This window comes from Myxocyprinus asiaticus, chromosome 9, assembly GCF_019703515.2.
Source record: "Myxocyprinus asiaticus isolate MX2 ecotype Aquarium Trade chromosome 9, UBuf_Myxa_2, whole genome shotgun sequence".
Lineage (NCBI taxonomy): Eukaryota > Metazoa > Chordata > Actinopteri > Cypriniformes > Catostomidae > Myxocyprinus > Myxocyprinus asiaticus.
Genome location: NC_059352.1, coordinates 44,106,659 through 44,119,441, shown reverse-complemented (window position 1 = coordinate 44,119,441; position 12,783 = coordinate 44,106,659). Strand labels below are relative to the sequence as shown.

General features: G+C 39.2%; 1 protein-coding gene across 1 annotated transcript in view; it reads left to right on the top strand.

Annotated features, from left to right (window-relative positions):
- The window catches only part of LOC127446649 (paralemmin-1-like), a 99,388-nt gene that overhangs the window by 81,105 nt on the left and 5,500 nt on the right, over nt 1-12,783 (top strand). Inside the window, exon 5 of the mRNA XM_051707753.1 lies at nt 10,445-10,563. Coding sequence (XP_051563713.1) covers nt 10,445-10,563 — 119 coding nt within the window. The remainder of the gene's footprint in view (nt 1-10,444; nt 10,564-12,783) is intronic.

Here is a 12,783-nt window from a genome sequence, read left to right as displayed (position 1 = left end):
TTAAAGGCAATGCTATCAAATACTAACAAAGTGTATGTAAACTTCTGACCCATTGATAATGTGATGAAAGAAATAAAAGCTGAAATAAATAATTCTCTCTATTATTATTCTGACATTTCATATTCTTAAAATAGTGATCCTAAATGACCTAAGACAGGGAATGTTTTCTACAATGAAATGTCAGGAATTGTGAAAAACTGAGTTTAAATGTATTTGGCTAAGGTGTATGTAAACTTCTGACTTCAACTGTGTGTGTGTGTGTGTGTGTGTGTGTGTGTGTGTGTGTGTGTGTAAATATATATATATTTATATATATGTATGCTACAGGGCAGCCAAAGCAGTGCAAACCTCTTTTACTATAATCAGGGTTTGTACAGAGTCTTGAAAGTTGTGAAAATGCTTTATTTTCCCAGTCAGGTTTTCAAGGTTTGAAATATGCTTGAATTTTGAATGTATTCCTTGAAAATGCATGATTTTTCCTTAGGTTGTTCACAGTTATAAAAGATCTAAAATGATTTCGAATTTTAAATAGCTATTATACAGTCTGTATATGTTTGTGGTGTCTCGGGAGCGCACGTGTGCCACTCCGCATCTTGTTTTGATGTTGTGCATACACAGAAGTTCTGCACGTCTCCACTGTAGTAGATTGGCACCAAAGAAATTATACTTGCATCTCCTGCTTCCATCAACATGCTGGAGTGCCATTTCAATGACAGCTGGTTGGAAGAGGTGACATAAAATAACTCTGTGCAGAAGAGCGATCAACAACAAGTGCATCCGTCTAAGTGTGCAGGGGGAAAAAAAAAGACATCAATGGATGTTGGCACTTATCAACACTAAGCCATTCTGAAGGTAGAAGATGAGACAAAGATTTTGTTAAAACTTGAATTTATTTTGGAATAATTTACAATCAGTTATACAATAAGAATATTTAAGTAGGGCAGAAAGTCAATGTTTGTGATAAATTAAATATGAATAAAATCGAAATCGTTATGTGGCCCAGTGCAATTTATTAAACCCCCCAAAAGGCTGCAATTGTATTAAATAAATGTACTTATAGTCTGGATTAACATGTTCCAAGGCAAGCATGGCCGCTGTTTTCAAATGTCCACTGTCTCATCGGCTCGCAAACAGCGAATGGCCCACACAAACTCCATCTATCTTGGGAGTGTTCTGACGCTGAGTTTGGTTTGCCATTGTGCTGTGCGTTTTTACTATAATGTGCATTAAGAACGCAAAGTGCTATGAAATAACTTTATTTTCATGGAATTCAAAACATTCTTGTAATAATGTGACACTGGGGCACTGAAGAGGAGGAAGTGGCATTTCACCACATTGTAAATAAGGTGCATGTTTAAAAAAGTCTAAGCAAGAAAAACAAATGTCTTCAGTTTACCGTAAAAAAAAAGGTTTGAGGGTTTAATAGGGCCAATGCTGTGTGAATGTAATGAAATTACGACAGAAATATTACTGTTGTTCTACAATAAAATTAACATATTCAGTAATAATAATTTAATATTACATTACAGTAATATATTATTACTGTTTGCTTATTAAATATCACAGATGTCCCCGCATGACATTTTACATTAAATCATTTAGTTTAATTTGTAAGTAAATGTTGTTTATTCATTGTTTATGTATTGATTTGTTACATTTACCAGTTTTAATATGATAAACACAAATGTATATTTATGATGAATATTATTCATCCATGAACTCATTAAATGGAAAACATGACTTGATTATTTTAAACTTGCAGAATCTGATAAGCAGTGTTACATGTTCAAAGGCCTTGTTGAATATGTGCCCCAGCCTGCGTATATACATTTATCCTTGATATATTTTAGCTGTCAGAACATGCTGAATCACTCATAATATTTATAATAACATAATATTCTTCAAATCGGTCTGATGTTTGCAGTCACATCTTATACCGGTGTGGGGGAAACCAATCCCATCACACTGCATTTATTTCTGCTGCAGATGTGCATGTTTAGAAGTGAGATTCCACATGCATCATATATCTTGTCACTGAATAGCTTGTATTTTTCAAAGCAGGCTTCTTTTAGCTTTTATTCAAATAGCTGGGAACAAAATATCAGTTGTAGAATTTCTGCTTTTATTTGAAGTGAAAACACACTCAAACTTTCTATAAAAATAGCCAAATCTATTTTATATTTCTTTTCATTTTCTACATGGAAATAAATAAGTAACTAACCAGGATTGTTTCCCCCCGTGGTCATTCAAGCCCTATAGATAACCAGTGTTCAAATGCATGTGACATAAAATAAAAATAGAATTAGGTTGAAAGTAATCCAAAATTAATCGAATTAGATTACCCCCAAAATGTAATCTATGAGATTATATTACTGATTGCATTTTTTGTCATGTAATTTGTAATCAGTACCTCATCACAATTCACAAGTAATCCGCCCAGCACTGCTCTCACACATGGTGAACATAAGCAAGTTTGCATTGTTACTATGACAACTGTGTGGTGGTTGTGCCGGCAAAAGCAACTGTTGTCTGAACAGAGAAAAATCCGATCTGGCCACATATAGCTTGCAGTTTGAACAGTCAGTCCAAAAAACTGGATTTGAGAATAAAAAAATAGGATCTTCCACGCAGTGTAAACAAAGCCTATGAGCTTAACCTTCAGTCTGTGTGCCTCTTATGCTCTTTTTTTTTCTGTATTTAGCATAGGGATGTGTGGTTTTTCAGATTTTTCCGATTAATTTGAATTTGCATTTTGAGAATTTTTTATTTTTTTTTTAATCGAGAAATTGAGATTTTTGCGCACACACACACACAAATAAATATATATATATATATATATATTGAAAATGCTATAGTTAAGATACGTTGTAAATCCACCAAAGGTTGAATAAGGAAGAGAAAAAGAATTCATAGTGCTTGTCTTAATGCAGCTCCCAATCTGCACGTGTGTGGCACGCTCCAAATGAACATGACAGTTTAACAACACAGAGACTGATATAAAAGACAGCGGTAATATTCCCAGTACGATTGTACACAGTGTGAATGTATCTTATTTTCGTCTATCATGGTGTTATGATTAAGACCATAACTGGCCTCGGCGTGCGCATGTTGATGAATGGTCTCCTTTCTTTTTACCCATAAAAAAACTTTAGTTACATAACAGTTACGGGTGCTTCATTTTAAATCATGGACAGGCTATATATGGGAGAATCAAACATCTGCCCCTCCTTTTGCCATGATGATTCAGATTGCTAATTATTGCTTTGTTCTGTGACGTGTTTCAAGTGTACTGCATCTATAGCCAACATTTGGCAAATGATCATTTTGACTAACTTTAGAGTTTGGGTAGAGTCACGTTGGGTTAACCTCCTCGTGGTCGCCATAATGTGGTTCACGCTCTCGTTGGGGCGTGTGGTGAGTTGTCCGTGGATGCCGCGGAGAATAGCTTGGGCCTCCACACGTGCTACATCTCCGCGGTAACGCGCTCAACAAGCCACGCGATAAGATGCGCAGTTTGACGGTCTCAGACAATTCGTCCTCCGCCACCCCGATTGAGGCGAGTCACTACGCCACCACGAGGACTTGGGAATTGGGCATTGGGAGAAAAAAGAACATACAATTTGAATCATGTTGGAGTACTGTTCTGTCCTCTCCCTCAAATGCCTTGCTTGAGTCAACAGTCAGATAACGCCTCCCAAAGACAACAGACAAAGGATGTAGTTTAGAATCTTTACTGATGTCAATGGAATGATTACAATGACTTCAAACCCAACTGAAATCAAAGAACAACAGCAGCCATGACCACATGCTCTTTCCTCCCATGCTGAATACTAGGTGCACGTTTATGACATAATTTAAGGACTCAATCAATTTTACATGTAATATCAACTTTCAACAGTAAGTGTCACTTCACTGCACTTCACTTCAACTTAAAAATCTATTAATATAACTTAACCGAAAATGTCCATAGGGGCAGAACACTCCCCGTCTGGTATTCAACAAATACCAAATTTTCTTTGTCTAAATTTAGACCTCATTGATTGGTCTCTGGAACAGCTCAGGTCCATCTTTCCCAATGATTTTGACTTGCACCTTTTGAACATGCCCATCTTGGCTGGGGTAGGTATCAGTTATGATACCAAGAGGCCAGTGATTCCATTTAGATTGAGAGTTATTTAAAAGAACTACATTCCCTGTAGAAATGTTAGGCTGTTGAAACTGCCATTTTTTTCCAAGATTGCAGAGTTGATAAATACTGTTTGCGCCACCTGTCCCAAAATGTGTTGGCAAGGCTTTGCACTCTGCGCCACTGTTGCTTGTACAAGTCAGACTCTCCAAAATCACCAACTGGGATGGGACAAGGACCAGTCTTTTGGGTGAGTAATGTGGCAGGTGTGAGGATGAAAGGATCTGTTGAAATAGGAATCAGTTGTCTGCTGTTTCCAATGGTGGTGACCTTGGCCATAAAGGTGGTGAGTACCTAATGTGAAAGTTTAGAAGGCACCATTTGAAGAAGCATGGAGTCCAAAATTCTGCATGCAACACCAATCATCCTCTCCCATACACCTCCCATATGCGATGAATGCGGTGTGTTGAACGTCCAGGCGCAGCTGTGATTAGAGAGGAATCCTTCCACTGCTCTTCCATCAATGTTGGAGGGAATTTGTAGGTCTTTACAAGCTCCAATGAAATTGGTACCTCTGTCGGAGCGAATATGTTTGACTGGACCCTGAATTGCTATAAACTTCCTCAAAGCATTTATAAAGCTGGAGGAATCTAAAGACTCAAGGACTTCTTTGTGGATGGCTCTGATACTCAAACATGTGAAAAGCACTGCCCATCTCTTGCTTTCAGCATGGCCACCTCTTGTCTTTCGTGCGGATACTGTCCAGGGACCAAACACATCTAGTCCCACATGTGTAAAGGGGGGCTCCATGCTGAGCCTATCTGCAGGCAGATTTGCCATCTTCTGAGTCTCACAGACTCTCCTGAGTCTGCGGCACACTACACATGCATGAATAAGACTGGTCACACACCTCTTGAGACCTACTACCCAATAGCCAGCAGATCTAATTGCCCCCTCTGTAAAGTGACGGCCCTGATGATCTGTCAGTTCATGGAAATGTTGTGCCAAAAGTGATGCTACATGGTTCCGTCCAGGCACAATGAGAGGTCTCTTTTCTTCAGGATCTAGGTTTGCTTCTGCAAGACGACCTCCTACTCTCAACAATCCTTTTTGATCAATAAAGGGATCTAAGGACCAAATTGGGCTATTTTTGGGAAGTTAGCCCAGTAAACCAGATAGTATTCTGCAATTTGGCTGTTGATAATGGTCTCGTTGCAACGTCAGCTGGATTATGCTCTGAACTCACATTATGCCACTGCTCTGGGATGGTGCTTCTTCAGATTCTCTGAATGCGATTGCTTACATAGACATGAAATCTACATTTCTCATTGTAGATGTATCCAAGGACTACTTGACTATCAGTGTAGAAAGTAATCTTGTCACATTTGATGTCCGTCTCTGCAGTAATGATTTTCATCATATTCACAGCCAACACAGCCGTGCAGAGTTCCAGTCTGGGTATGGTGTGTTCTGGTCATGGCGCTAACTTTGCTTTGCCTGAGATGAACCCTGTATGACAGTTACCATCTGGGTCTACTGCTCTGAGATATGCAACCGCTGCGATTACTCTCTCAGAAGCATCAGAGAAAATGCAAAGCTCTTGGCGACTGACAGTGATGTGTGCCTGTAACTTCTTGGGACTTGTATATACTGCCATTCTTGAAAAGAATCTCTCCATTCCTCCCACAATTTTTGCTTATCTGCAGGTAAGAGAGCATCCCAGTCAGAAGAGTCTTGAGTCAACTCCCTGAGAAGAGCTTTGCCTTGTACTGTTACAGGAGCCACAAACCCAAGTGGATCGTACAAGCTGTTTACTACTGATACTACTCCACGTCTAGTGAAAGTCCTTTTATCATTTTGAACTTGAAAGGTGAAGCAGTCTGCATCCAGATTCCAAAGCAAGCCAAGACTACGTTGCACAGGAAGTGGACCTGCACCTAAATCCAGATCTTTCAGTGAGCTGGCATGATCCTCAGAAGGAAAGGCTGTCATCATGTCTTCGCTGTTTGAAGCCAGTTTATGCAGCCTCAAGTTAGAGCTAGACAGCATGTTCTGGGTCCTTTTTAACAAATCAATTGCCATTCCTGGGGAGGGTAAGGATTTTAGTCCATCGTCCATGTAAAAATCTCACTCAATGAACCGTTGACCATCTTGACCAAATTCCTCTTCACCTTCTTGAGCTGTGCGTCGAAGGCAGTAAGTGGCTACTGCAGGAGAGGGACTATTCCCAAGTACATGGACTTTCATGTGGTATTCCGTGATTTCATTCTCTGGGTTGTTGTTGTGAAACCAGAGGAACCTCAGGTAGTTCCGGTCTGCTGGTCGGACTTTGAAGCAGTGGAACATTTGTTGGATGTCCACAGTGAAAGCTACAGGCTCTCTACGAAAGCGTATGAGTACTCCAAGGAGACTGTTATTGAGATCAGGTCCAGTTAAGATAACCTTATTCAGTGAGAAACCTTTATACTGTGCACTTGAGTCGAAGACCACACGGGTTTGAGAGGGATTTTTTAGGATGGTACACTCCAAAACAAGGTAGGTACCAGACTTGTTCATTCGGACTTATTGACAGAGCTAATTCTGCATGATCATTTTGGAACATTGTCTCCATGAAGGTTACAAAGTCCTTTTTCATTTCAGGCTTTCTCTTGAAGGATTGCTGTAGTGAATTAAGGCGTTCCACAGCCTGCAAATGATTGACTGGAAAACATGGCCTGGGCTGTCTGAATAGAAGTGGGGCAACCCATGAATTTTCCTCATCTTTGTTGATCTCTCTGTCCATGATCTGTAGGAAAAGCATGTCCTCAATTGATGTCTTTTGAGTCTCTCCTTTGAGAATGTCTCTTGGCTTGGGAAGTGATAGACCTTGAAACCTTTCCTTAACTATGTAGTTATTAGGACAGGGGTGGAAAAGAGTAGGCCATCCATTGTCCAGAATGTTTGTCTGGTAAGTTTGGACAGAGGTCAGTTTATGAACATTTCCAAAGAACATGTCTCCAATAATTACCCAGCTGAAGTCTAATCTTTGTGCATAAGGGGCATTGGGTGGCCCATTCACTTGTTCGTGGGCTTTATGGACTCTGATTATATCTCTGCCCAGCAAAAGGAGAATGGGGGCTTGGTGATCGAGCTCTGGAATACTCTTTGCAATATGTTTCAGGTGAGTATGGTTGAGTACCACTTCAAGAGTGGGAATCTCTGTATGGTTGTCTGGAATCTCATGGCAAAGGTAAAACTATGCTTCCATCCAAAGACTCCACTTGAAAGCCAGTTGCTTGTCTAACCTCTGTATCAATAGTACCTGCACATGTTTTGAGAGTGTATGGTGCATTACAGCCTTTGATGCCTTTGCAAGCAACCTGTTTCTCTGGTCATCTGATACTATGTACATCTTAACTGTCTTGTCTGGGTGGCCATTGGGATATACTTTTACCAGACAAAACTTTGAGCATGAACATGCAAATTGGTAATTTCCACATACCTCTGTGCAAGCTGAAGAAACTCCAGCTTCTACAGGCATCTCATGATTTCCTTTTTCATTCCCTGGAGAAGGAGATCTCGACTCTTTGGACCATGGTGCTGGGCCTGGATGAAGTTACAACACTCTAAACACTTAATGTCTTGGTCACAGTTCTTTACCTTGTGTGCAGTAGAACCACAATATTTGTAGCATATGCCATGTTGCTTTAGCAATGCTTTTCTTTCTTCCATACATTTCATTTTGAATCCCCTACATCTGGGAAGAGGGTGAGGGTTATTGTGGAGCAGGCACTATTTTTCCAGGTCTACTTTATTCTTGAGGCCACTAACAGCTAATTGTTTTCCAGTCTTGTGTGTGGTAACAGCCCTTGGATGAACAAGTTTGTTTAACTGTCTGTTCGGTTTGTGAAGTTCTTCTTGTACAGCTGTGAGAGAGAAGCTTGGATCATTACGCATTTTCGCTTGTTGACATACAAAGTCTACCAAGTACTTAAAGGGTGGAAAGGAAACCCTGAAGTCATCTTTGTACTTAAATCTAACAGTGAGCCATTTCTCTTGCAAACGAAAAGCTAGTTTCTGAACTATTGGATTCATGCCACGTGGAGTGTCCAGATAGGAAAGACCCGCCAGATCACCATCATCCTTAGCTGCTTGGACATCCATAAGCAAGTCTTCCAGCTCTCTCAGTTTGCGTTTGTCTCTGTTTGAAATTTTGGGAAAACTCTCCAGTCTCCCAAATATAGAACTCTCTATCATTTCTGGTGAACCATATGTTTCATGGAGTCTATCCCATATTAGCCTAAAGCCTTGTAAAGTATGATTAATATGTACAGCTCTGATGCGTTTCACATGCTTTGTGGACTCACAACCCAACCATTTTACTAACAGGTCCATTTGCTCACTGGGCGAGAGGTTAAGATCTTTGGTTGCATTTATGAAAGATGCCCTCTTCCCTAAAAGCCTCTGGGCAATCATTAAACTGCATTAGACCTGTGGACACTAATTCACGCCTTGCGATTGAACTTGACAAGATAAGACATTTGTTCATTTGAATGCAAGTTACCTTGTTGTGGTTCAGTTTGTGAACGTATGGCTGCATGAGTCTGAACAGGATTGAATGTCACTTGCCTATATCTTTTATCACTGCATTGGAATGCTTTTGGTAGTGAATTATACATTTCACGAGATGGCCCAGAGTAATAATCCTCATATTGAACTGGGTTCACAAGGTTTCCATTTGTGGTTTGCGAAATGGTAGGGCACTGCACACTCTCTGAATTAGCTATTTGAGTTTTGGAAGACATGGCATAAGAACTATACTGAACATGCTTCTGCAAATGGAAATAAGTGGCTGGGTTGTGTTGAGCTTTTGAATCATTTATGCTTCCATTGTCATAAAATGGACCATCAAGCACTGGCATTTGTGAATCCACAACACATTCAGCATGTTCCTCTAAGTATGCTTTTGTACATTCTTTTGTGTCCTCTACTGGCAGCTGTATGTTGCTCAAATTCTCTCCACTTTCCTGCTCTACAGCTATCTCTAAGGCTTCTGCCCGTGCTTGTGTGGCCACAGCTCTCTTTTCAAGCCGCAGAGTTTCTAATGATGCCTCCAGTTGTTCTTGCTGTATTTTAAGTTCACTTTCTTTTTTGGGAAATGCTACTTCAGCTTTAGCTGCTTGAGCCTCTGCTCGAGCCATTGCAGCAGCAGCTACAACAGCTGATGAGCTGTGCGAGCACTGAGATGAGTGTGATGCATTGGACCTGTGCCTCAGCGATCCGGACTTGGAACTTGACATGGACATTGTAGGAAGGAAGGTTTGGCTTATGAGCTGGCTTGCTCCCCGCTGTGGAGTTTCAACTTTCTGAACAACTGAGAGTTGGCCGCTTGAAGGTGTCGTTTTACTGTTCTGTCCTCTGCCTCAAACTCCTTGCTTGAGTCAACAGTCAGATAACGCCTCCCAAAGACAACATACAAAGGAAGTAGTTTAGAATCTTTACTGATGTCGATGGAATGGGTAAAACAACAATGCCTTCAAACCTAACTGAAATCAAAGAACAGCAGCAGCCATGACCACATGCTCTTTCCTCCCATGCTTAAAACTAGGTGCACATTTTTATGATATCATTTGTTAAGGACTCAGTCAATTTTACATGTAATATCAACTTTCAACAGTAGGTGTCTCTTCACTTCAACTTCAACTAATATAACTTAACTGAAAATGTCCATAGAGACAGAACAAGTACATTTAAACGTTGAAAAAAATCAAATCGTGAATCGTCCATAAATTTGATAAAAAATCGAGATTTAATATTTTTGCCATATCACCCAGCACAAAGCGAAGTTTTTAGTAAAACTTTAAATCAAACAGTTTATTTCAATGGACCTATTTAGCTTTACAGCATTGGAACTTTTCACTGTTTATACCACTCCACGTCTATATTTGCGCTCCAGACAGTCTGACAGTCTGTGTGTAGATTTGCTATATTTGGACTCTCTTAAAAAAAAAATTACATTAAAGCATGTCATATTTAAATTGTCGGAATGAAGCTTGTGAATTAAATGTTTTATTTTTTATTTATTTATTTTATTTTTTTATTTTTTCGCTCTTGGTGTGAATAGATCTGTGATTTGTTATGCTTTTTGTGTCATTCTTGGTATGAACAGACTTTCTGCTCTATGGGTTATTGACTTACAAAGCCCAGCAAGCATGCTGCAGTGCCTCTTTTTAGCAGTTAGTGTGAACTGCTGATAAGAAATCAATTTGAATAATGTACAAGGAGCATTAATCACTACACCCTCTAACTGTTTGATCCTTCTCTCTGTTTCTCCCACAGAGGAAGTCCCTTAGAGACCAATGGCTGATGGAAGGACCCCCCACTTCTCCTGACAGTACGGGGCCCCGATCGCCTCTCTGGGGCCCCAAAGCTCAAGAGATAGAGAAACACATTGAAAAGTAAGAGATATTTTTAAATATTTTAAAACACATTTCCCATTACAGTCCATAAATAAAGTGGGGAAATTACTTAGAATGAATTGCACACGGCAAAAGCGGCAGATAAATAGTTGCAGTTAGAAAGGTTAAACTGCTCGATGTTGTGAACTAGATGAGTACTTGCATCATTATCTTGCAGTTCTGTGCTTTTGAATGCACAGCGAGGATTGCCCTGAGACTTCCAAGCTCTCTGTTTACATTGAAGCACGTCATTCTATATTCAGGATGCGCATAAGTGGTTTTGTAATGTTCTTTATTGGAGCTTTTCTTATTTCTTACTTTGATCATTTTGTGCAATAAGATGTTATAGTTATTTAGCCTATTTATTTGTTGAATATATTATTCACCATGTTGAAGTGCTGCGCTTAGCGTCCGTATATTCCTCTGAAACATGTCTGATTGGGGTCATGTGACAATGATGGAGCCTAATTATACATTAATATCCTTAACATGACTGTTCGACTAGTTGTTCAAACAATCGACCGAGTAGTCGATTATGAAAATTGGTAATTTTGCACATCCCTAATGGAAATAATGCTGCTACCATGCTAGGGTTTTCTGGGTGGTTGCCCAGGGCATTGCTAATGCAATGATGTTCTGAGTATATTTTAGTGTGGTTAGCTTTGCGGTTGCTATGGTGGTCTGATTGTTTTTTAAACACATTTTTAGTTGGTTGCTAGGGTGTCCTGGGTTGTTTCTCAGTGCTGTCTTGCTGGCAGTCAAAAAAGCCCACTCCGTGTCTTAATGATATTTTGGTCCCTAGATATGGCTCGTTACTTCCTTCAGTGTAAATCCATGTGATTTTTCTGCCCATTTTATCATCCACCAAGTGAAAATCATTTGTCTGATCACTTACACCTCTGCTTCACAAGCCACATGATTTGAGGGATCATTCGAGTTAGAAGCAAGAAGTTTAAATCTCTGACTCCCAAGTATGAGTAATAGTAATAGTGATGCTTGCCTAAGCAAAGAGCACTTATTATTCCTGCCATAGCAGCTCCTAGCAGGTGATGGGCTTTTATCCCCCCAAAATATCTTTCTATTTCCATATGTGTGTGTGTGTGTGTGTGTGTGTGTGTGTGTGTGTGTGTGTGTGAGAAGGAGTGTTTGATGTTCTTGCTGTGCACATCAGCATTTATTTGCTTAACTGAAGTAGATGGTGATTATTATAACAAGTTGGCCACTGAGATGCTTTTCTGTATTGAAGCAGAGCTTTAATTAGTCTGAGCAAAGTTTGCCAGTAATAAGCTGCTTACAGTCCTAAAGGGAGAACACTTTTATGGTGTGTAAACAGTTGTCTGGGGCTTCTCGTCCAACGAGGACCGAATCATTTAATGTGTGTATTTGTCACAATGCAGTTTTATATAGAGATAAAGCACGCTTTGATTTCCAAAGAATTTAATGAGGGTCTAAACGAGTTGAGGGCTTTTGGTCTTGTTTGTCTATCCTGATAGGGATAGCACTATCCTGATAATAATTGTAAAACCTGAAAAACTATACACTGTACAAAATGTCTGTAATTGTAATGGTCAAAAATTTAAATATGCTACAGTAAAGAAACGTTAATTGGTTAACAGGTAGTTTATACAGTAAAAAAATGTCATTTATTTAACAAGACAATACATGTAATTTTACGCTAAAATATTGTAAAAAATTATGTTTTTAGATGTAAAATAAAATTTTACCATATAATTAACAGTAAAAATGTATACTATGTTTAACAAGAGCATACATGTACTTTTTACGGGAAACTATTGCTAAAATTACTGTGAAAAACAATAACCAGGCATTCTCAGAAGTCCCTGCGTGACCCATCACATTTCATTATATTTTATGTGAGTAGTTTCTTCTTATTTTTAATATCAGTTATGTACTTTGGGGTGTTCTGTGTTATATTTTATGTAGTTTAGTTGATGTTTATTGCATTATTTCAGTGCCATGTGTTACCCCGGTGGTGTTTTGTGTTTGTGAGTAAGACTGCACTGTCTCTACATGTTTATTAATTATTGCTCCTGGAAGGGCCACTCTTGATGAACTTAAAGGAAATATTTTGGCCTATTGTAGTTACTACGGTGATTAACAATACATTTTAAAGTGAAATGCAGATTTTTTTTAAGTTCCAGAAGGTTAGTATTTTAAGTTTATTTCATTTAATAAAATAAACAGTGGTGAACTGTAAAA